This window comes from Chiloscyllium punctatum, chromosome 19 (genome assembly GCF_047496795.1).
Source record: "Chiloscyllium punctatum isolate Juve2018m chromosome 19, sChiPun1.3, whole genome shotgun sequence".
NCBI classification, from domain to species: domain Eukaryota; kingdom Metazoa; phylum Chordata; class Chondrichthyes; order Orectolobiformes; family Hemiscylliidae; genus Chiloscyllium; species Chiloscyllium punctatum.
In genome coordinates, this window is record NC_092757.1 from 51,070,636 (window position 1) to 51,093,934 (window position 23,299).

At 44.3% G+C, this 23,299-nt stretch overlaps 1 protein-coding gene across 1 annotated transcript in view; it reads right to left on the bottom strand.

Annotated features, from left to right (window-relative positions):
• Positions 1 to 15,694, bottom strand: part of mmp28 (matrix metallopeptidase 28) — a 102,803-nt gene extending 87,109 nt beyond the window's left edge. The window contains exon 1 of the mRNA XM_072589364.1: positions 15,262 to 15,694. Coding sequence (XP_072445465.1) covers positions 15,262 to 15,411 — 150 coding nt within the window. The 5' untranslated portion in view covers positions 15,412 to 15,694. The remainder of the gene's footprint in view (positions 1 to 15,261) is intronic.
• Positions 15,695 to 23,299: the final 7,605 nt, after the last annotated feature.

The following is a 23,299-nucleotide window of genomic DNA, read 5'->3' on the forward strand; positions in this document are numbered from 1 at the left end:
CCAGCAACAGATGTCCAGCGAAACCTTCAGTTCATGGCAAATATTGGAACTGTACCAGTCAGTCAATGAAAACAGATTAAGGGGCAGAATATAAGAAACAGTTGTTGAAATGAGAAGGACAGTGCCTCCTTTTTCAAAAAAATTGAGATGGCATGGTGGTTCAGTGGTTAGCACTGCTGCCTCACAGCACCAGGGACCTGGGTTCAATTCCAGTCTGTGTGGAGTTTACACATTCTCCCTGTGGCTACGTGGGCTTCCTCCCACTGTGCAGATTAGATGGATTGGCCACGCTAAATTGCCCACAGTGTTTAGGCTAGGTGGGTTAGCCATGGAAAATGCAGGTTCACGTGGATGGTCAGGGAGGGATAGTTTTTGGAGGATTTTGACGGGCTGAATGGCCTGCTTCCACATTGGAGGAATTCTGTGACTTTACTCCCCACATTTTAAATTCTAAATGGTACTTAATGATTCATCAAAAAATAAACCAGGTGGCTGAATTGTATGGACATTTATCTAACAGAAAGCAAGAACTTTGTCTCACTAGTCCATAACAGTGTGTAGGTTCCACACAGCAGCCTCCCCTTTCATCAATCAGCCTAACATTCTAATCTCCTCTCATTCATCTGGTCATGTAGCATCTCCTTAACTATGTCTTACAGTGAAAGCCCTCTTTAAAGGTGTCATGGTGGCAGAAACATAGAACATAGGAGCAGGAGGAGGCCATTCGGCCCTTCAAGTCTGCTCTAACATTCATCATGATCATGGCTAATCATCCAATTTAACAGCCTAATCCTGCTTTCTCTCCATAACCTTTGAGCCCATTCACCCCAAGTGCTATATCTAGCCACCCCTTGAATGTTTTGGCTTCAATTACTTCCTGTGATAATGAATTCCACAGGCTCACCACTCTATGGGTGAAGGAATGTCTCCTCATCTCCGTCCAAAATGGAGAATCCTCAGACTGTGACACACCCACCTTCGGGAACATCCTCCCTGCATCCACCCTGTCTAGTCCTGTTACATTTTTATAAGTCTCTATGAGATCCCTCCTCACTCGTCTGATCTCCAGAGAAAACATCTTGTCAATCTCTCCTGATACGTCAGTCCCGCTATCCCCAGAATCAGCCTGGGAAACCTTCCCTGCGCTCCCTCCAGAGCAAGAGCATCCTTCCTCAGAAAAGGAAACCAAAACTGCACACAATATTCTAGGTATGGCCTCACCAGGGCCCTATATAACTGCATACCATTTGGACAACATCCCACTTGCCTTCTTTACTACCTGTTGCACCTGCATGCTTACCTTCAGCATCTGGTGCACAAGGACACCACTGCACACTCCCCTCTCCCAAGGTACAGACATCCAGGTAGTAACCTGCCTTCTTGTTTTTGCTTAGAAGAGAAACTTATTCCCTTTCTACTACAAACCTGCTGCTTTAAGATCAAAACTGTACTGTGCTTCTGATGTTGCTCAGCATATGCCCTGATACGGCATTTATGCATTCCCTCTCACATTCCTTCTTTATTAGGCTTTGGTTGTCAGTTGTGGTTAACAGAAACTTTTATTCACCACAGAAGTGATCTCTTTGAGCCCAGGCCAATGAATCAATAGCAGAACAAAATTTTCTCCGAAGCAAACCAAAGAATGAAGTATTGCATATGCTACACTTTTCCATATCCATAACATTTACCACACATTGGAAACATCACAGCCTCCTGCCTTACCAAGATTATTTTTCCATTTTAAAGAGTACAATTTCCAAAATTGCAATATTTTCCATGCTTCCTTCATGGTGGTAAAATAGAAAGAAATGCCATGTCCCAATCCTAATCAATGCAATTACGATAATACTTCGTCGAATTAAGCAGATTGGAAGATTGGGTGCAGCGGAGTCACCAGCAGATGCTGAAGGAACAGAGAGTTGCAGCATGTCAATGGAACATTATATGTTTGAAAACATAAATCCTGAAATGTAAGGAATGGTTCTTTGCACCAAATATTGGCAACTGGAGTTGGAAGGTGCATATACATCAGAACAGGAGTATTCCATTCAGATCCTCCAGCCTCATTTCATATTCAATCTCATTCCCACTGCTGATTCCCCCCAATATCAACATGCTGGGAGTTACTATTGACCAGAAAGGGAAGTGAACTTGCTATATAGATACGATGGCTAATACAGCAGGTCAGAGTCAGAGAGTTATACCGTGCAGAAACAGATGTTTCTGTCCAATATGTCCATGCCGACCAGATATCCTAAATTAACTTAGCCCTATTTGCCAGTATTTGGCCCATATCCCTCCAAACCCTTCCTATTCACATACCCATTCAAATGCCTTTTAAATGTTGCAATTGTACCAGCCTCCACCACTTCCTCTGGCAGCTCATTCCATACACGTACCACCCTCTGGCTGACGTTTTGAAGTATGGCCCCTGAGGTTATGTAAGAGAAGGTGGCCATCAATTTTACACAAATAAATCTCCCACAGACTTTGAGGCAAATCTGAATTAATGGTGGACGCAGGATTGTTACCTGTGAGAGATCAGGGCCAGAACCCCCGACTGCTCTCTGAAACACTAGCATGGCATCTTCTTCTGAGGACAGATGGTACCAGCGCCGTACTAACATCATCTCCTGAACGGTCTAGATCCACGTGCAATCGGAGATCTCAGAAAACAAGACAAAGCGATGAAGCCTTTCACCTTGAGCCTGAGTTCAAATCCAGCTCTGCCTTAAAGAATGAGCATCTCTCTCTGCACCTTCGCTGTCAGAATCCAATGTGAATGAAGTGGGAAGCAGACTCCAGCAAACAAACATGGGCAACACCTTTCACAGCAGCACGTAGACAGAGCTAGGGAGCTCTCCATCTTGTTGATAAATAGCACAGCACAGGGTTCCACTGCACAAAACCACCAACATTTAGTATTTAATTTGGAAGTATTTCATTTGGTAGAAAGTACAAAATATATTCTCTGAATGAGACCACTGGTAACCTCTCAACTGGCAAAACAATCCTCTGGTTTATAGTTATAGGTTCAGTGCATTGTAGTATAGGAGTTGGGGTGTCATGTTGTGGCTGTGCAGGACTTTGGTTAGGCCACATTTGGAACACTGCATTCAATTCTGGTCTACCTGCTATAGAAAAGCTATGGTTGGCTCAGTGGTTAGCACCAGGGTCCCAGGTTTGATTCCAGCCTCAGGTGACTGTCGGTGTGGAGTTTGCACATTCTGTGTGGGTTTCCTCCCACAGTCTAAAGATGCGCAGGTCAGGTAAATTGCCCATAGGTTAGGTGTGTTGGTCAGAGAGAAATGGGTCTGGGTGGGTTACTCTTTGGAGGGTTGGTTTGGGCCAAAGGGCCTGTTTCCACATTATAGGGAATCTAATCTTTATTTCAAATGGTTCAGAAAAGATTGCAAGGATACTGCCGGGGTTGGAAGGTTTGAGTTCTGGGAGAGACTGAACAGGCTGTTTTCCCTGGAGTGTCGGAGGCTGAGGGGTGACCTTAAAGAGACTTATACAATCAGGAGGGACATGGATAGGGTAAATAGACATGGCCTTTGTCCCCAGGGTAGGGGAGTCCAAAACCAGAGGGTTTAAGGTGAGACGGGAAAGATTTAAAAGGGACCTTTGTAATGCAGAGGGTGGAGCAAGCTGCAAGTGGTGGAGGCTGGTACAATCACAACATTTAAAAGGCATCTAGATGGATATATGAATAGGAAGGGTTTTGAGGGATATGGGCCAAGTGCTGGCAAATGGGACTAGATTAATTTAGGATATCTGATCGGCATGGACAAGTTGGACTGAAGGGTCTGTTCCCATACAGTATAACCTTATAACTATGACTGGGTTCTGGGGTTGTAAGCTGTCGGGCAGGGAGTGAACTGAATTTCTGACAAACTACAAGGCCTCTCTAAATCCTTGTGGTTTGTTATGCTGTTGGCAGGCAGGGTGGAATGGATTGATCTCTGCGACCTCTGCGGGAATAAAAGCCTGTGAGGTGGTAGGTGTTTTTGTTTCACCCAGAAACCTTGCCTTTTCATCAGCTCCTTCAACACTCCTGCTCCCCGACAAACCGCATCCACCTCGTTATGTGAAGAACCAAAGACTATCCCGCCCAAAACCAAAAACTGACCGCTTTTCAAGGCTCCACCCCCACCTCCCTCCACACTAACAGCTGCTGTGACCTCCAGTTTCTCACTGTGGAGCCTTGTGAACAATCCAGGTATAAAATAGTGGAAGTGTTTGGGGAACATCGTGCCAGAAGGAGTAAGAGGAGATCGAGAAGAGGAAGATGTTGGGACCACCTTCCTGCCAGAGCTGTACATGCTCCCTGTAGGGGCATTCCCCATAGCACTCTGGGCTTTACACACTCCAGCTTCAGACTGCACTGTTGAGGAACGGCTGGTAGGTATCACCAGCAACACCATCGGGGGGCTGAATGCTGTCATCCTAAGGGAGGGCAGAGGACAAAATCGGAGTCAGTTCCCCCGGCCTGTGCCTGAGCAATTCTCAGTGCCCTCACACACACATACACACATACATACAGACATAAACACTCTCTCTCTCTCTCTCTCTCTCACTCACACACACACTCTCACATGCAAGCCCCTTTGAACTACGGTAGACACAATGACCGCAGTCTAGATTTCGTGCTGTTTGTGTGGCAATGGGAAGGCAGACAGTGGCAATCAGACATGCAAGTCCCATTTACATTTCCAATGACCCCAACCTCTCCCACAGTCATTGAATCTTCTTGTATCCAGCTCCTGAGGGGTTGAAGGCCTGTGTTAGTCTGCATATCTACCTACTGCCTCTGTCGCTCTAAGAAGGCATTGAAAGGCCTTCTGGTAGAAACACCATCTTTCCCCATCTCGTCCCAAGGACTACATGCCAGCAGTGTAGGGCTGGTTGCTCCCATTGTTGCAGGTTACCCACAATTCATGCCCTTTTGATGCCACATGTGGGTGGGTGGTGATGGAAAATAATTTAAAGGTACTGTGCACTCAAAGGAGGTGCAACATAAATGACAATTTGGGGGAACATCAGTCTCTGCCAGGTTGCCCCACTCCCCATTCTTTCCTAAGTTACAGTGCGGAGAGAGGCCATTCAACCCATCGAGCCCACACACGACCCTCCGAAAAATATCCCACCCAGACCAAACTAACCCCTCCATCTCACATTTCCCATGGCTAACCCGCCTAGCCTGCACACCATTGGGCACTTTAGCAAGGCCAGTTCACTTAACCTGCATATCTTTGGACTGTGGGAGGAAACCAGAGCACCCGGAGGGAACCCACACAGACACAGGGAAAAATCGCAAACTCCACACAGGCTAGAATCGAACCCAGGTCCTTGGCGCTGTGAGGCAGTTGTGTTAACCACTGAGCCACCATGTCACCCACAGTCAGATTCAATTCTTCAGGATCCCCTGCATCTACAATGTACCTCCCCTTTAGAAGGCACAGGCTAACTTTAAGAAACACTGGGAAATTACAATGTTGGTACATGCAGCCAGCAAACAGCGTTAGCTGTGTCCTGAAATGACAAGGAGTGGGCAATGCCAACGTGCATGCTACCGCCATGTCAATGAATGGGCAGATTGCAACCCTTGTGCCTGCCTTGTCCGCTTAGTACAGCCGCCCAGCTCTCCTGTTCTGGAACAAATAAAAATAAATTGCTGGAGAAACTCAGCAGCTCTCACAGCGTGTGTAGAGGGAGAAACAGAACTAACACTCAGAGTCCAATAACCCTTTTTTTTTAAACTGATAGCAGCTACACAAGTGGGTCTCTTGACCTGGATTCATGCTCAAAGGGAAATGGGAGGGGGATACTGTCTGTTCTTAATGATGGCTGCAACTCCTGAGGGAGTATCTGATCAGGCAACTGCACAGTTTGTTTTGTTAAAAATCAAATAGACATCCACCTGACAAAACAATTAATATTCTATCAAACTAGTGTGAAAGAATTGCTTCTTTTGTAGTCACCATTCATGTGATAGAAAACCAGCCTGAGTTTTCTCAATCCATGTTGTTTCTCAGGACTCTCAACATTTACCACTCCTGTTATATACCCTATATTGAAGACTCTCGTCCCCCCACTTTGTATAACTGCTAAGCGTGTGATCATGTTTATTTTGTTTCAGAGATGTGTAAAGTTTGGGTAAATGAATTGTCAAAACTTATGGCTGCACTTGATGGATGCTCTTTGCTACTGTGACATCAAATTTCTTGAATATAAGCTTGACTAGTCAATAATCATTCCTGATTAAGGGCTTTTGCCCAAAGCATCGATTTTCCTGCTCCTCGGATGCTGCCTGACCTGCTGTGCTTTTCCAGCACCACTCTAATCTTGACTCTGATCTCCAGCATCTGCAGTAGCCACTTCTGCCTAGTCAGTTAACCAGTCATTACAAGTGCACTAGTCCTTACACCGGATGGACAGAAAATCACTCACCCACGTCCCGCAAGTGAATGAGAAAAAAAAAACCCACAGAAGTGGAAAGACTCAGTAGCTTTAGTAGCAAAGTCTGTTTTTCTTAGATTTCCACAAATACTATCTAATCCAGTTCAGTCTGTATTTGTTCCGAACTGCCTGCAGCGTTAATCTGAATTTTGTTCTTCCTTTCATTCAAAACTAAACCAATGTTTTCAAAACTTACAAAATGCTGCACCCTGTTTTGTTTTTAATCCCAGCATGTTTGGAAGTTTCAGTAAGTCGGTGCTCGAAGGGTTAAGTGCTAGCTAGTGGTGTCTAGGTAAGAACGTATCCTAGTGCAGCAACCTCAGTGCTGCCCTCTGATGGCTTCACTGCCAACTGCTAGCAGCTGAAACGTGCAGGCAAGTCGCTATTCCTAAAGGGACAGTGCTACCAATGGTACAAGTGAACTGCACTGAAAACATGGTCACCTACACAACACAATCACCTCTGTCAAAGATGCACCAGTTTTTAAAAGAAAATATTTATTAAAGTCACCATAAGTAATCCACAACACATTTGGCAGCAGGAACACACTGGAGGATGCAGAGATGTTGCTTGATTGGTCATCTAGGGGTCTAATATTCCAGTGAGTTCAAATCCCAGCATAACAGTCTGAGAATTGGAGTTCATTTCTAAAAGCCTGCTGTTTAGAATTAGTGGCCATGACCTTTTTCTTCTCTCCCATCCTCTCAGAAAATCTGGTGTCCTGGTCAAGTCTGGACTATATGTGAGTCACATCCCACATTGAGATGATGGACTGCCCTTTGAAGAAGTCAAGTGAATGACTGAAATTGGTAGTAAAGGAAAATCAGAGCGTGAAAGCTCCAGGCACGAGTGTGGAGTTAAGTCGACGATGGTATTGAATTGGGTGCAGCTGACTCGAGGGAGCACATAGCCAGATCCTCCTCCCAAATCAAAAACAGAAATTTGCTGCAGAAACTCAACAGATTTGTGGGGAGAACTGAAGAAGGGTCACATTGGACCCGAAGCGTTAACTCTGCTTTCTCTCCACAGATGCCGAGTTTCCCCAGCAGTTTCAGATTTCCAATATCCACAGCTCGTTGTTTTATGATATAATTCCTGCTCATAGTTCACATGATCTTGAGTGAAGGACACCACCTTCCTCAGCAGCAGCTCAGGATGCAAAGCCAAATGTGAATCTGTTCCTTTGTTCAAAAACATTCTACAACTGCCCACTGTAAATGCTTCTCTTAGTGAACCCAGCAGCATTCACATGCAGATTAACTAGTGTTGCAGTAATATGATCGTGGTATCATAATGGAGTTAATATAAGTTTATTCACTTTGAGCTTATTTCCCATACTCAACTCTGAGAAAGAGGCATGTACAATTTTCCCAGAAGTCATTTGATTAGGAAGCACAGAAAAAGGGGCCAATTAAAAGCACGAGGATTGATAATTGTTTGTGCATTTTTAGCAACGTTTGATCGTTCTCTCCTTTCACAGCCTCACCTACCTCATTACCAGGCAGCTCTCAGCCCCATGTCAGTTTATACTGGCAGAAAACTGCAGCAACCACAAAACACACACACATCCAGAGAGAATGATACAGTTGCGTTGTGCACTATTTCAATCTTGGCATCCTTGTTAATATATCCAGTTCTACCACAGGGTGGTTAGATCCCACAGGGCTTCCTACTGGTGGAGGAAAACAGCACTTGAAACCCACTGTGGGCAAAGACAACACTTCATCACATCAAAACCACTTCTCTTGGTAAATGGAAGAACTCCACTTCAGGAGAAATGGTCTGTGCATATTCTGAACCACGGAATCCTTACAGAGTGGGAATAGGTCATTGTGTCCACACCAACTCTCTGAACAGTAACCCACCTAGACCCATTCCCCTGCCCTATTACTCCACATTTACCCCTGACTAATACACCTAACCTACACATCCCTGAACACCATGTTAACTAGCCAATGCACCTAACCTGCACATCTTTGGATTGTGGTAGGAAACCAGAGAGAACCCATGCAGACGCGGGGAGAACTTGCAAACTCCATACAGATAGTCACCCGAGGCTGGAATCGAACCCGGGTCCCTGGCATTGTGAGGCAGTAGCGCTACCCACTGAGCCACCACACTGCTCCTATTGGTGGAGGAAAATAGCACTTAAAACCTACTGTGTACAAAGACAACACTTTACACCATCGAAACCACTTCTCTTGGTAAATGGGAGAACTCAACTTCAGGAGAAATGGTCTGCGCATAGTCTGAAGGTGGTGTTTTCAGAAAAAAAACTGAATAATCATCAAACTGGAAACAATCGAGAACACAGCAAGATCTTCCCTGTCAAATTCTGGTCTGCCTGCTATAGGGAAAAAATATTGTGAAACTTGGAAGTGTTCAGAAACCATTTACAGGGATGTTGCCAGGGTTTGGAGGGTTTGGGCTATCGGGAGAGGCTGAATAGGCAGGGGCCGTTTTCCCTGGAGCAGCAGAGGCTGAAGGTGACCTTCTCGAGGTTTGTAAAATCATGAGGGGCATGGACAGGGTAAATAGCCAAGGCCTTTTCCCCAGGGTGAGCAAGTCCAAAACCAGAAGGCATAGGTTTTGGGTGAGAGGGGAAAGATTTGAAAGGGACCTGTGGGGCAACTTTGTCATGCAGAGGGTGGTGTGTGTATGGAATGAACTGCCAGAGGAAGTGGTGGAGGCTGGTACAATTACAGCATTTAAAAGGCATATGGATGGGTATATGAATAGGAAGGGTTTAGCGGGATATGGGCTAAATGCTGTCGAATGGAACGAGATTAATTTAGGATAACTGGTTGTCATGGACAAGTTGGACCGAAGGGTCTGTTTCCATGCTGCACCGCTCTATAACTATGACTCTAAATCAAATATTGTCTTGTCTCCAACTGGCTGACACATCTAACAGGGCCAAGGTCCCAAGTAGCCACCATTCACATGAAACCTTTGACAACAATACCTTGGGATTCTCTCAATTCCTGCAGTAACCTCAACCATTCCTACACCATTTCTTTGAGATTTGCACTAACTGAAATTACTGCAGGTGAATGAGAAAGAAGAAAATCACAGGATCTACATGAATCACCAATTACCACGAGGCAGTTCAATTTTTAAGACCATCTGAGTCAAGTTCAAATCCTGGCTTCATCTGGGGGGGGGGGGGGGGGGGGGGGGGGAGGTCACAACGGGACAACATTTGGAAAACACTGGTGTACTGACTGTTGTGATGTGAGAAACTAGCAATCAATTTGCGCAAGACAAGCTCCCACAAGCAATGTGTGTTGCAGTGAGACCGAATGATTGAGAAATAATGGCTTGGATTGGGGTCAACTGGGAGATCCCAGACCAAGTTCTTGGAATCCGGCTTGGATCAGCTCAAAGCACAACCCTAGGAAGTGAATCTGAAACCTCCCACTTGGTATAACTCAGCCACTCGCTGTATATACTTAACACAAAAACAGAAAGAACTGCAGATGCTGGAAATCTGAAACAAAAACAGAAATTGCTGGGAAATCTCAATAGGTCTTGCAGCATCTGTGGAGAGAAATCAGAGATAACGTTCTGGGTCCAGTGACTCTTCCTCAGAACCTGCTGAGATTTTCCAGCAATGTTTGTTTTTGTTTCAATGCCTTACTCACTGGCCTTAGTTTCTCTACTTCTCACATTCTTCAAGCTTTCAGCATTATTACTGAAAGGACTACCACATTGCTGAAACTTTTTCCTTTTGCACGTATCAGAACACATTCAAGAATACCAAATTTCAAGCAATGACAACAGGTTGTGCTACAGGAAGAAAGGATGACGACTGTTTGTCAAGTCGACGCCCATTGGCCAGGATGATGCCCATGCATCTCTGGGTTTTACACAGCAGGAAGCCAATGAAAAAAGTCATTTATATTAAATGTTAGATTTTGTCACGTACTCAAGTATATAACATCACCACACACAGTGCCAGCTTAGGTACAAAGCAGTAAAAGAAACAAACTTAAAGAGTTGAGCATTACCTTCATAGAATAAGTAGATAAATAGAGAAATAAGGTAATGGTTAACATTAAAGTACTTCTTAATATAGACTAGAAAAATAAAGGAATAAAGTTAAAAGCTCAACAGTCTTTGATGAACTCTCTGCTTCAGTTATATTTGAGGTGTTCTAGGGCACAGAGTCAAGAGTGTGGTGCTAGAAAAGCACAGCAGGTCAGGCAGCATCCGAGGAGCAGAGGAGTCATCGGTTCAGCCGTAAGCTCTTCGATTCTCCTCCTCCTCAGATGCTGCCTGACCTGCTGTGCTTAGCCAGCGCCACACTTTTTTAATCTGATCTGCAGCAACTGCAGTCCTCACTTTCTCCTAGAGCACAGACTCAAACAAACTGGGAGGAAGCTACTGTACCTGGTCACATGGAGGTGGGTTTTAAACAGGACCCGGTGGAAATGAGAGTGTGGATCAGCTGCCAGAAAATGTCTGCACCTCCTGAGACTAAGTCACCACCGGCAGTGGCACAGAGCTGCTCTGAATCATTAAGTTGCCATTTGTAGACAGATTGGGGTTCTACTGGGGTCTTCCAGCCAGTGGCTTGTTGGCATTCAGGCCTGAGGTGGGGTGAGGCGTGGTGGAGGTGACAAGGCCTCCTACACTCACTCATTCCACCACTAGCAGCAGCAGAAGCATCCCCTCCACGGGCCTAGGCTGGTTGCCATAGCTACATAACTCCTCAAATTAAAGATTGAGACTTCCTCAAATACTTCAAGATAGAGGCTGCCTCAGGACTCCCCTCCTCAATTGAACAGCACTTCCAGAGACTACCTTTGAACGGGAAGATCTCATAAGCTGTCAATGAGTTGGGTGAGGAATGTAAGTCGGGATTTGAAAATGGTCCTGTACTGCCATTATTCTTAAAGGAGACAGGATTCCATCCATTGTCAGGCAGTTATGCCGCCATCTTTTCACCTACCTAATCCTTTCTTGCCCTTTTGTCCCTCTGGCTCTCTGTTCACTTAACCTGCTTAACATCTTGCTGCTCTGTTGAGAGCTCAGCAATCCAAAACATCAACTTAGTTTCTCTACCCTAACTTGCTGAGTGTTTGCCACCGTTTTCTGTTTAGTTGTATGATTATTTCTTCTCCTAACTGCAGTCAATGCAAAACACTAATTCTTCCTCTTCCAAACCTACACATGAGAATACACATATACTATGACTGACTTACAATATGACAACTGCAAGAGTAACAAAGGATAGTCATAATTTGGAACTACACATCAGAATTTGACCGTAGGGAGGTTAATGCAGACTGGAGTGATGAGCTTATGTATACAAAACAAATCACTGGTTGTCAAGTGAGTTACAAAACAGTAATAATACAAGAAAGTTTTCCAGACAATATTAAACCACAAGAACCAGGCTCTGGTTTCTTCTGAACATCAGCAGAACAGTGAGATGGAATGATTGTCAAATATTTATAATCCTTTGCACTGAACCTGTGTTTGTTTAAGTGACTTTGTGCAATTTTCATGCAGATGACGGGATGGGAGCAAAAAGGCAATTTTCTAATGAAGGGTCTTACCCAAAGCACTAAATCCCATGTCACTGCTTTTTCAATGTTGACTCACCCATTCCATAATCCCAGCGTTTTCTTTTCCTGCATCTTTCAGACATTCCCTTGACAAAGCAGTGCCACAACTAGCCAGATATCAGACATACCGATAAAGCAATGATTAACACAGAGTAACTGATCATACTCATTAAATGGGTTTACTCAAACACCATATCCCCACCCCCAAAAAAAAACTGTCATTACTGTTTGAGTCTGTGTTGTGGTGCTAGCAGTGAACTGCATTTGTGTGGCCGGTCGTCCTACATTGACTGAAGGATGCAAACCAGGTTGATTCTGCTTTTCCTACAGTTAAGGAGCTGAAGTCAAACACTCACTGCCACCTTTCCAGAATGACTGAGGTGTATTTAAATCGATGGCGTTTAGGGGAACAAGCTGGAGAGAAATTTGGGTAGTTGGTGTTGTGCTTTGGGGGATAAGTGTAATCTCCTCTGCCTTTTGTTCAATATGATCATGGCTGATCGTCTATCTCAATGTTATCATAGAATGCCTAAAGTGTGGAAGCAGGCCATTCAGCCCATTGAGTCCACACCGACCCTCTGAAGAACATTGCATCTGCCCCTCCTTTTTAACCCTGCATTTCCCGTGGCTAATCCACCTTGCATGCACATCCCTGGACACTATGGGCAATTTAGCATGACCAATCCATTTAACCTGCATATCTTTGGACTGTAGAAGGAAACCCACGCAGACACGGGGAGAATGTGCAAACTCACCCAGACAGTCACCCAAGAGTGGAATCGAACCTGGGTCCCTGGTGCTGTGAGGCAGCAGTGCTAACCACTGAACCACCATGCCACCCACTTAAAATTCTCACATTCTCCCAATATCCCCTGATGTTAAAATCTGAAACTTCCTTGATAATATTCAGTGACTTGGCCTCCACAACCCTCTGTGGTTGAGTATTTCATAGATTTGCTACCCTTTTGATGAAGGAATGGTTCTTCATCTCAGTCCTAACTCATCTCAAACCCATATCCTGAGGTCGTGTCCCCTGGTTCCAGTCTGGACAGCCCTGTTAGAATGGGGTATGTTTCAAACTGATCCCCTCTCATTCTATACATCCCTGGATACTATGGGGCAACTTAACATGGCCAACTAACATTCTTGGACTGTGGAAGGAAACAGAGCAAACTGATGCAAGACACAGGGGAAATGTGCAAACTCCACCCATACAGTCAGCCAAGGGTGGAATCAAAGCCAATTCCCTGGCGCTGTCAGGCTGCAGTGCTTACCACTGTGTCGCCCTGTCTGCTGAGATTACACACCGGATCATTTTTATGAGATCCAAAGCAGCTCCTCTCCCGGCCCCTGAGAATGAACCTGCCCCCAGTTGCCCCAGTGCCATTTCCTGATGGCACCCATCCGACCGAGCAAGTCAAAAGGGGAAGGGGGCTCTCAGTGGGAGTTCTCAGTGGGGTTGAGGTGGGGGCTCTCAGTGGGGGTTCTCAGTTGGAGTGAGGTGGGGGCTCTCAATGGGGGTGAGGTGAAGCTCTCAGTGGGGATGAGATGGGTGGAGGTGGGGGGAGGTGGGGACTCTCAGTGGGGATGAGGTGGGGCTCTCAGTGGGGGGGAGGTGGGGACTCAGTGGGGGTGAGGTGAGGGAGGTGGGGACTCTCAGTGGGGATGAGGTGGGGCTCTCAGTGGGGGGGGTGGTGGGGCTCTCAGTGGGGGGGGAGGTGGGGACTCTCAGTGGGGGTGAGGTGAGGGAGGTGGGGGCTCTCAGTGGGGATGAGGTGGGGCTCTCAGTGGGGATGAGGTGGGGGCTCTCAGTGGGGGGGGAGAGGTGGGGACTCTCAGTGGGGGTGAGGTGGGGGAGGTGGGGATGAGGTGGAGCTCAGGTGGGACTCTCAGTGGGGATGAGGTGGGGGCGTTGCAAATGAAATGGACTGGCTCCTGCCACAGCAGGAGCAAACAAGCTGTGTCAACGTGGGAAAATGAAAACAAAGGAGGAGGCCATTCAGCCCTTCGAGCCCATTTCACAATGCAATTAGATCACAGCTGAACAAAAAGATAAGTAAAGGACTGTGGGTGTAAGAATAGGGTGCGACAGATTTGGATGGCAGTTATAGTGCATGTTGTGATGTGAAACTGGTGCACATTAGGTTACACAGTCATGTGTACTTACTTTATTAAATAATACAAATAATCTGCCTGACCTGCTGAGTATTTTCAGTACATTGTTTTAAAATATAGATGTGTAACATTTATAGTATTTTTGCTTTTGCCTTTGGTGTTCCATTGCACCGTTGACCAGGAACAGGAACCCTCATCCAGCATCCCCTCCCAAGGCCAGGCCAGGCATAACACACACCTCCCCCTGGTCATAGCAAACCCATCGCTGCGCCAACCAGCCATCTCTGTGCAGATACCAGAGTCTGCTCAAAAAACAAACATGCACATTTTCAAACTTTCCAAAATATCACAGCATTATTCCACACCCAGCAAGTGCCCTGCGACACAGTGAGACTAACTGAGTTTACAATGTGCAGAGAGCTGACAATGGGATAATGATCCTCTCGCTGTAAGAATCAGTTGTTCATCAGTAACTCCTGGTGGAGGAGTGAGGATCTAGGAACTCGTTGCAGTTCCTCAAGACCTTCAGCCCTCGGTGATATTGATACTGAACAGTATCATTTCACCAGACGATGGAAGAGAGGCTTGGTGGGAATGGGACATTTGAGGTGAGTTGGAGATACATGAGACTCAGTTAAGGTCCCAAGTAGATTCACTGCCGACTAGAAGTAAAAATAATTCCCCAGTTGGGTACTCAGCGGAGACCGTGATCATAACAGGGTATTACAATAGAGGCCAGTCCCTGAACAGAACTGGAAAAGAGTCCTTAGTATACAGCTAACTGTCATCAAACATACAGGAACAGTACAACCAGAGTGGTACATTGTCACATGCAGTCCTACAGATCAATCCTAGGTTATACAGAGCCCTTTCCCCCATAAATAGGATACATTTCGATTCCGTCTTCCTTCAAAGAGACAGAAGCCCAAATTTGTACGCAGAAGATCGGTTCTCTGCAGCCCAGCTACGACAGAAAGACGGGGACGTTTCTATTTGGAAGACAAGAGTTCAGTCAGTCAGCCACGATGCTAAAACATCACTGACCCTAGAAGCTGGAACCTGCCTCCCATAGAGAACCCGATCAGATTCAGCCCAGTGAAAGGATACATACCACTGTTGCCTGCAGCCGCACAGGTTCGCTCGCTGTAACCCTTTCGGGTTCCTGTTCCAGGGGGGCACACGGACTCCAGGGAATGAGGAGGAGAACAGCACCCAGCACTTTCAAGGGTGAGGGGCGCCCGAGCGAATGTTGCAAAATCATTGTGCGCCCCCGACCTCAGAAATAAAAGTCCGGTCACAGGAGTGGGTTGTTTTGTAACCGGGTGAGTTGTTCAAGTGAAATCTGTGCAGTCATGTTGGAAAGGGCGCAACTGCCTGGGAGGAGAACCCGACTTTACTTCCCTCAACTACATCAGAGTCAGGTCAGAGCTCCCCTGTTCTCTCTTCAGCAGCCAGAATGCTAAGGGGCGTGTGTGTGTGGGTTTTGGCTGCGGAGGAACAGTAATCAGAAAGAATATGAACCAACAGCAGTTATTAGCACCACCCAGCCAGCTAACGGGGACCACAAGTCACCGCCCAGTCCGCTTTTAAACTGGCAACACTTTGGTGATTGCGTAGGGCGTGACTACAGGATTTGGACTGTACTTATACTGCACCTTGTGAGGTAAGACTGGTGCACGTCTGGGTTATGTATCATATTTATGCTCATAATTTTTGTGAGACTAATGATTCCAAATTCCTGGCTGAAAGCATTCTGACGCACCACATTAGACCAAATCTTAAATTGCGTGAAAGTATTAGAAGTTTCATCCCTCCAATTTGACAATTGCCTGGAGATTTTTGCACTTTTCCACGCCTCCTATACACTCCCCAGGTCTGCCACGCAATTAGCAGTGGCATCTTCAGCCTTCATTTACATATATTTTAAAAAAAGGAAGAGAGGAGCTAAAATGAGCATTGATCCCTTAGAGGGTGAGAATGGGAATTTACTGCTTATTCATTCATTAGATGTAGCTAGCACTGGCTGGGTCAGCATTTGTTACCCAGATGACAGTCAAGAGTCAGCCCCATGGGAGCAGATTCAGACCAACTAAGAACAGTAGATAAGCTTTACCCAACTATTGACAAGTTTCATGATTATTAGATTCTAATTCCAGATAATTATTGATTTCAAATTCGACTATCTGCACTGGTAGGAGTCAACCCCAGGATGTTACTTTAATCTCTAATTTAATAGTCTAGCAATAACACCAAGCATGAATTGGCTCCTGCAATTAAAAATAATTGCAAACACACCAAAGACAAAAGCTTTGTAAAGGTAGATTGCAACAAACGTAGCAGGAGAGAAGAAAGTTCAAGAATAGTTAAACGCAAGAGGCAAAACTTGCAAGGAGAGCGGAGCATAAAAGTAGGGAAGTTATTCTACAACTGAACAGGATGCACCTGGAGTACTACATTGTTTTGGTCTTCTTGGCTGCAATGAAAATAGCTCATTGAAGTTTCATATGACTTATTTCTGGGATGACAGGCTTGTCAGATGAGTTGGATGAGAAAAGATTAAGCCTATGGGCATCAGAGTTGAAAGGAATGAGAGTTGACTGGTTTGAAAAACAAGGGCTTGATAGGATGTTCCCCCTCTGGGGCAAATCTACAACCAGTGAATGCAATCTGAAGAGAAAAATATCTAATATTTAACGCAGGAAAATTCCTTTAGTCTTTAGCTTAAAATATTCATCCAGACAACAGTTGAAATTGGGTTCATGAATATATTCAAACTGTTAGAGTTTTAAAAGAAATCTACAGGAGAACCAAGGGTTGTGTAAGACAGGTGGGCAGAAGGAATAAGGCTTCAATAGACCTAATGACCGCCTATGATCATAATTAATGAATATAACAGATTAGATCAATACCCATTTAATGTTAGGTGAGGTTAAGGGAAACCCTTTAGTCAGGATACCAAGGTTAATTCTCTGCCATTGCTGTTTTGCTTTCTAACCCCACCGCCCCACACACACACACAGACACACAGCCACAATAGAATATTTCATCTTAAAAAGAGGACTCTTCTGGCAATGCAGTACACCATTATAGACTTGACTGTAGTAATTGGAATAGTCACCGAATAGTACAATGTTAGGATAAAAGAGGTTTTTTTCTCCCAAAGCTCAACGTGCACCAGCCTTAAAAATAGACTTTATTCCAAATGTAATGATTTAACAACTTCACTGATTTTTTTTTGTATGAAAGCAAGGCAGTTTTGGGGTCCTCAGACTGCCACCCACTATGAAGATCTGTTACTGTTGTTCAAGCAAGAGATCTCTCCACGACCACCACTGGTTATCATCAATCCCAACATGCACAAGTTTACTTTACAGGTCATGGGCTGTTTCATATTTCTGCAGGCAATTTAATACTATTTGCAGATATGCTCCAGCAAATTGGAGTAAGAGGGGGGATTTGGGGAATACAGTGATGCCAGAAAGGCAATACAGCACTGAAAACCAGTTTGTGTAAATGTCTACCTTAGGATTATTCAATGCAATTCTCAAATTTAAATGCCTGAAAAACTATGCTCTTGAGTTGCAGAGATACTCCTGTTGTAATAAATTACCTTTACTGGGCAGGAAAAAGAAACAATCACTTCATTGAGAGGTTACAATCAAAGTTAAATCAGGGATAATGGTTCTGTTCTACCTGGCTTACAGGAAAGTAACCTCCCCTGCCCCTTCACCATTTTATTTCCTTTTTCAAAGCTGCCACAAGTTCCAACAACCTGGACTGCATTTCTTTCATTGTTTATAAAAACACATCCAAGTTCTGGAACATATCAACAATTCAGATTTTAACAGCCACTGTATTGCTGACGCAGAAGTACTGCTGCATTCCAGAAGTGTGAGCAGTACTCAAGTATGTCAAAATGTTCTCCAACTATTGTTATAATCTAAAACTTAGAGTGCAAATGCTGCAGTCTGTTGAAAGAACAAATAGACTAGATCTTCCCAGACATATAATCAGTGTGGCTCTGCAAATACATCAAGTTTTAATCAACCTCACTATCATCAAACAATTAAAAATGTTGGTCCAGGCTGTACAGATTCCCAACTTTAGGAAATCAGGTTTTTATTCATTTCATTTACTAGCCCAGATGATTGCAGTTTGGCATCAGCCAAGTCAAAGCAGTCCATCAGTTTGTCCCTTCAACCTTAAAAGGTTCACTTCCTTCATTATTGCTATGCAATGGCAGTAAAAGAGTACTATCTACAAACTGTGCTGTGGCAGCTTGCCAAGGCTCTTCTTTCAACAAGACGTTCCAAACCCAAATCACCTTTACCTCCTACAAAGACAAACATCAGACCACCACAACAGCTATGTTTGCCTCATTATGTAGAGGTGTACCTTACTATCGCTGGGTCAAAATGCTGGAACACCAAGTGGGTGGACAGGAACACTGACAACAACTCAACTTTCTCAAAAGGCAATTAGCGGTGGGACAATAAATGCTGGCTCAAGTCCTGTTAAATAAAATTTAACAAGTATTTATAATAATTACACTACTGATCTGTAAATGGAGGTTGATAACAAAAAAAAATCTAGAACTTGACTTTAAACTGAATTAGAAAAACAGCAGCATAATCTTAACTAGTGGGGCAAAAAAGGCATTGCCCTTGTACTATGCAGAAATGCTCAATGAAGAAAATGATAAAGGCTGGAGATCAGTCCAATACATGCATCTCTTCCTTGCACACCCTGAATTGCAGCTCATTAAGTTTTTCCCAGAGCATACACAAAACTGGTCAAGTTGACAAAGGAAAGCTATCCACTAAAAATTACCTTTCATTTCATTTCTACACATGGAGCCTCACACTAAGTCTGTAGCAAATCAAAAACTTTGGGGGTGTTTTGGTCCCTCGCCCAATAATTCCAGCCTCTGCAGCAGCTGATTTTAATCTTTCAACATTGCTAGCTGAATGACCAGAAAAGGACTCAAAACATCTTCCCTGAATCTCAATCAAAATTTGCATCTTTTGATCAGACCTAAACTTGTGGAATAGTGCCAACTTTGGTTTGACAGAACTAATGAGCATTTTATTAGGTTTAAGTACTATATAAATGCCAGTTGTTAGAGTTGACAGAAATCATTAACTCCCTAACACTAGCAACTCTTAATATCTAAGTTGTCAAATGATCCAGACCCATAGGGACAGTACAGTAGTTTTATCACAGAGGTAAGTAAATGAATAGGCTAAAGCCATGAAAAATAATTCACATCAAGCCAACTTGATTAAGCTTTGAGGACATTTCAATTTGCAAAATCAATGACAAAAAGCAACTTGAACAAAATGGTGGAAGTGAGGACTGCAGATGCTGGAGATCAGAGCTGAAAAATGTGTTGCTGGAAAAGCACAGGTCAGGTTGCATCCAAGGAGCAGGAGAATCCACATTTCTGGCATAAGCCCCTCTTCAGGAATGAGAAGGGTGTGCCAAGCAGGCTAAGATAAAAGGTAGGAGGAGGGGAATTGGGAATGCAATAAGTGGAAGGAGGTTAATTAGGCCGGAGAGGGGTTGGGGGATGTAGAGGTCAGGAAGATGATTGCAGGTCAAGAAGGTGGTGCTGAGTCAGAGTCAGAGGGTTGGGGGGGGTAAGAAAGGGAAGGGAAGAGGGGGAGAAAAGGTGAGGAAGCTGGAGAAATCTGCATTCATCCCTTGTGGTTGGAGAGTTCCTAGGCAGAAGATGAGGCGCTCTTCCTCCAGGTGTTGTGTTGCCATGGTCTAGCAATGGAGAAGGCCAAGGACCTGCATGTCCTTGGCGGAGTGGGAGGAGGAGTTAAGTGTTCAGTCACAGGGCAGTTGAGCTGGTTGGTGCACATATCCCAGAGGTGTTCTCTGAAACGTTCCGCAAGTAGACAACACTTTAACCCCCCCCACTCCACCAAGGACATGCAGGACCTTGCCTCTTCCATCGCCAGACCATGGCAACACAACGGCTGGAGGGAGAGTGCCTCATTTTCCACCTAGGAACCCTCCAACCACAAGGGACAAATGCAGATTTCTCCAGCTTTCTCATTTCCCCTCCCCCCACCTTATCCCAGTCCCAACCCTCTGACTCTGAACCACCTTCTTGACCTGCAATCTTCTTCCTAACCTCCCCGCCCACACCCCCTCTCTGGCCTATCCCCCCTCACCTTAACCTCCTTCTACCTATCGCATTCCCAACACTCCTCCTCATCTTTTATCTTACCCTGCTTGGCACACCCTCCTCTCATTCCTTATGCCCGAAACGTCGATTTTCCTGCTCCTTGAACAAAATGGTTACAAAAATACCCACAGCAGAAACTGACCACCTATACCAATAAATTAAACTGATGGATGTTTTAGTTACAATCGAGTTCAGTAGATTTGATCAAGGGTGGTAAATACCAATAGCATCCATTTCTTCAAAGCCTGCTAAAGAGAGAAAAAACACTGAAAAGTATGGGGAAAGCTAAACACCCCAGTTTTACTTCATTTAAAATTTAGCATTAGGCTAGACTAAACATAAAACTGGTATTTATGCAAATAACTAACTTTGTAATAAGAGTATCAAAGGCAAGACTCAACGTTCAATTGAATACTGAACACTGGTCACTGTGGCATTTTGATTACCAGGATAGGTGAACAAAGCTTATTCCAGACTTAGCAGGTACAAGAGTTAATTATGACTGATATCAGTTGTTAGTCCTGCTACATTCCACTGCACACAACACAGCGCACCACCATACAGCCCCAAGATAAATCACACATTTATACTAAGTGATGTCTACATAATAACCTTGCTGCAAAAACTACAGGGAGGGGTGGTGAAGAAAAGAGGGGGTGGGGGAAGAGAAAACAGGAGTTCAAACAAATTCCAAAAGGTTTGGTATTAATACTGAGTACTTCATGGAAAAAAAAAGTCAATGCATCTTCTAAAGTGCACTCAAAATGCTGGGAGTAACTGCTGCAGATGCATCTAAGTGCTGCAGTACTAAACAACAGCCACATCCCAAACATGATCACTGCAATATCTCAACTGATGTGCTCAACAAAGTGGAGTTGTCACTGAATAACAAATGGTAAAACTAGCAAGCCAAAAGATCTAATGTTAACATACTAATGTGTGCGTTTAAGTGAGGTCTTTCTTTCTGGACCCAGGAGGATTGAAACAGATCAGCATAATTATCCTGTCCAATTGGGGTAACAACTGGTCACCAAGTTGGTGAACACCTTAAACGTCTTGGCAGATGTATCTAAGATGCACAGTCCAATGTTCCACAACTCTAAACACACACCATTAGTGTTAACAGACTCTTCATGAGCTTTTCAGTATTAAGTTCCAGTCCCACCTGCTTCAGCAGTGCATCATAACACACCTGGACAGGGTTATTAAAAAACCTAAATCGCTCAGAACACAATGGGGTCACAAATCAGTTGGATTCAAAAGGCAAAGTTAAAAAAGGCAGGGCTAAAAATGAAAAGTTACAGTTAACCGTAAGAGCTGAGTGAATGGAGTGTACAAGACCACCATAAAACTGGAGGAGTACAATCAATAAGCTACTGCAACACATTGGACAAATAATCTAGAGGTGACTAGTGAAAATCCAAATCGCAAATTTAAGTTGGGTTCAGGTCATTTAACAGAAGCAGGAGCTAACCCATTGAAGCTGGCATATCATCACTTCACTGGAAGAGAATATAAGCAGTAATATATATCACTGCGGACTCTCACCTTTAAGGGATGTTTGCATACATTTAAAAGCTAAATTTCATTCCTAAACCAGGTAAAGAATGTTCTGTGGCTTTAAAAAAAGACAAAAAGGCAGACTGGGAAATAATGAACTACAGTAGTGTTTTAAGCCTCTGGCTGTACAACCTCATAAATAAGGTAAAAACAATGACTGCAGATGCTGAAAATCAAATACTGGATTAGTGGTGCTGGAAGAGCACAGCAGTTCAGGCAGCATCTAACGAGCAGCGAAATCAATGTTTCGGGCAAAAGCCCTTCATCAGGAAGCCCTTCCTGAGGAAGGGCTTTTGCCCGAAACGTTGATTTCGCTGCTCGTTGGATGCTGCCTGAACTGCTGTGCTCTTCCAGCACCACTAATCCAGTATAACCTCATAAATAACCCTGTCCGTCTCACTGAAAATAAAATGGGAGATCCCAAGAACTTCACGACTGTTTGTCAAGTCTTTGTAAGCAAGGCATAAACATTGTTCATTGCACAATACAAATGCTTAGGGAGATAAACTTGACCAAATCAGCAACATGACAGTTATTGCCAAAAGCAGCAACATATCACACAACACCAAGATGTGTGGTTAGGCCCAGAAATCAGCTTTTATATTTAGAAGTCAGATTGACACTCAAATGAGCAGCTGAAGATTAATCATAGAATTCCTACACAGTGTGGAAGGCGGCCATTTGACCCATTTAGTCCACAACACCCCTCCAAAGTGCAGTCCACCCAGACTCACACCCCTATTCTATCCCCATAACCTTGCGTTTCCCATGGCTAATCCACCCAAACTGCACATCCCTGGACACTATGGGCAATTTAGCATTGCCAATTAACCTAACCTGCACATCTTTGGACTGTGGGAGGAAACCTGCACAGACATGGAAAGAACATGCAAATTCCACAGACTACTGGCTGAAGCTGGAATCACACCAGGTTCCTGGCGCTGAGACAGCAGTGCTAACCATTGAGCCACCATGCCACCCTAAGGGAGATGGGACTATTAAGGGAGAGGGACAGGAAAAAATGGACTAGCATGCTTTATGTCCAAATACAGTAAAATACTGTTTTAATTATATATACACAAATAGTAAGACCCAATGTGGAAGCAGTTCTGTCATCTCCTGCAAGGCAATGATATTACATGATTGAAGTATGTATATTTCCAATTTGAGTTTACAGTACAGTAGCAAAGACCAGGTTCCAAGGCCACACTAAAATGTGAAGCTTCATGGAGGATATCTATTGTTAAGTAATGGCCAGATGTATCCTTAGACATGAAAGTAGCAATTGAAAAAAGTTGCCATTAGCCAGTGCACTTATTACTATAGGACATTAGAAGCCAAACTGTGGGATACATACATTTTTATTGCAGATTTCAAGTTGAGAAAAAAGCAA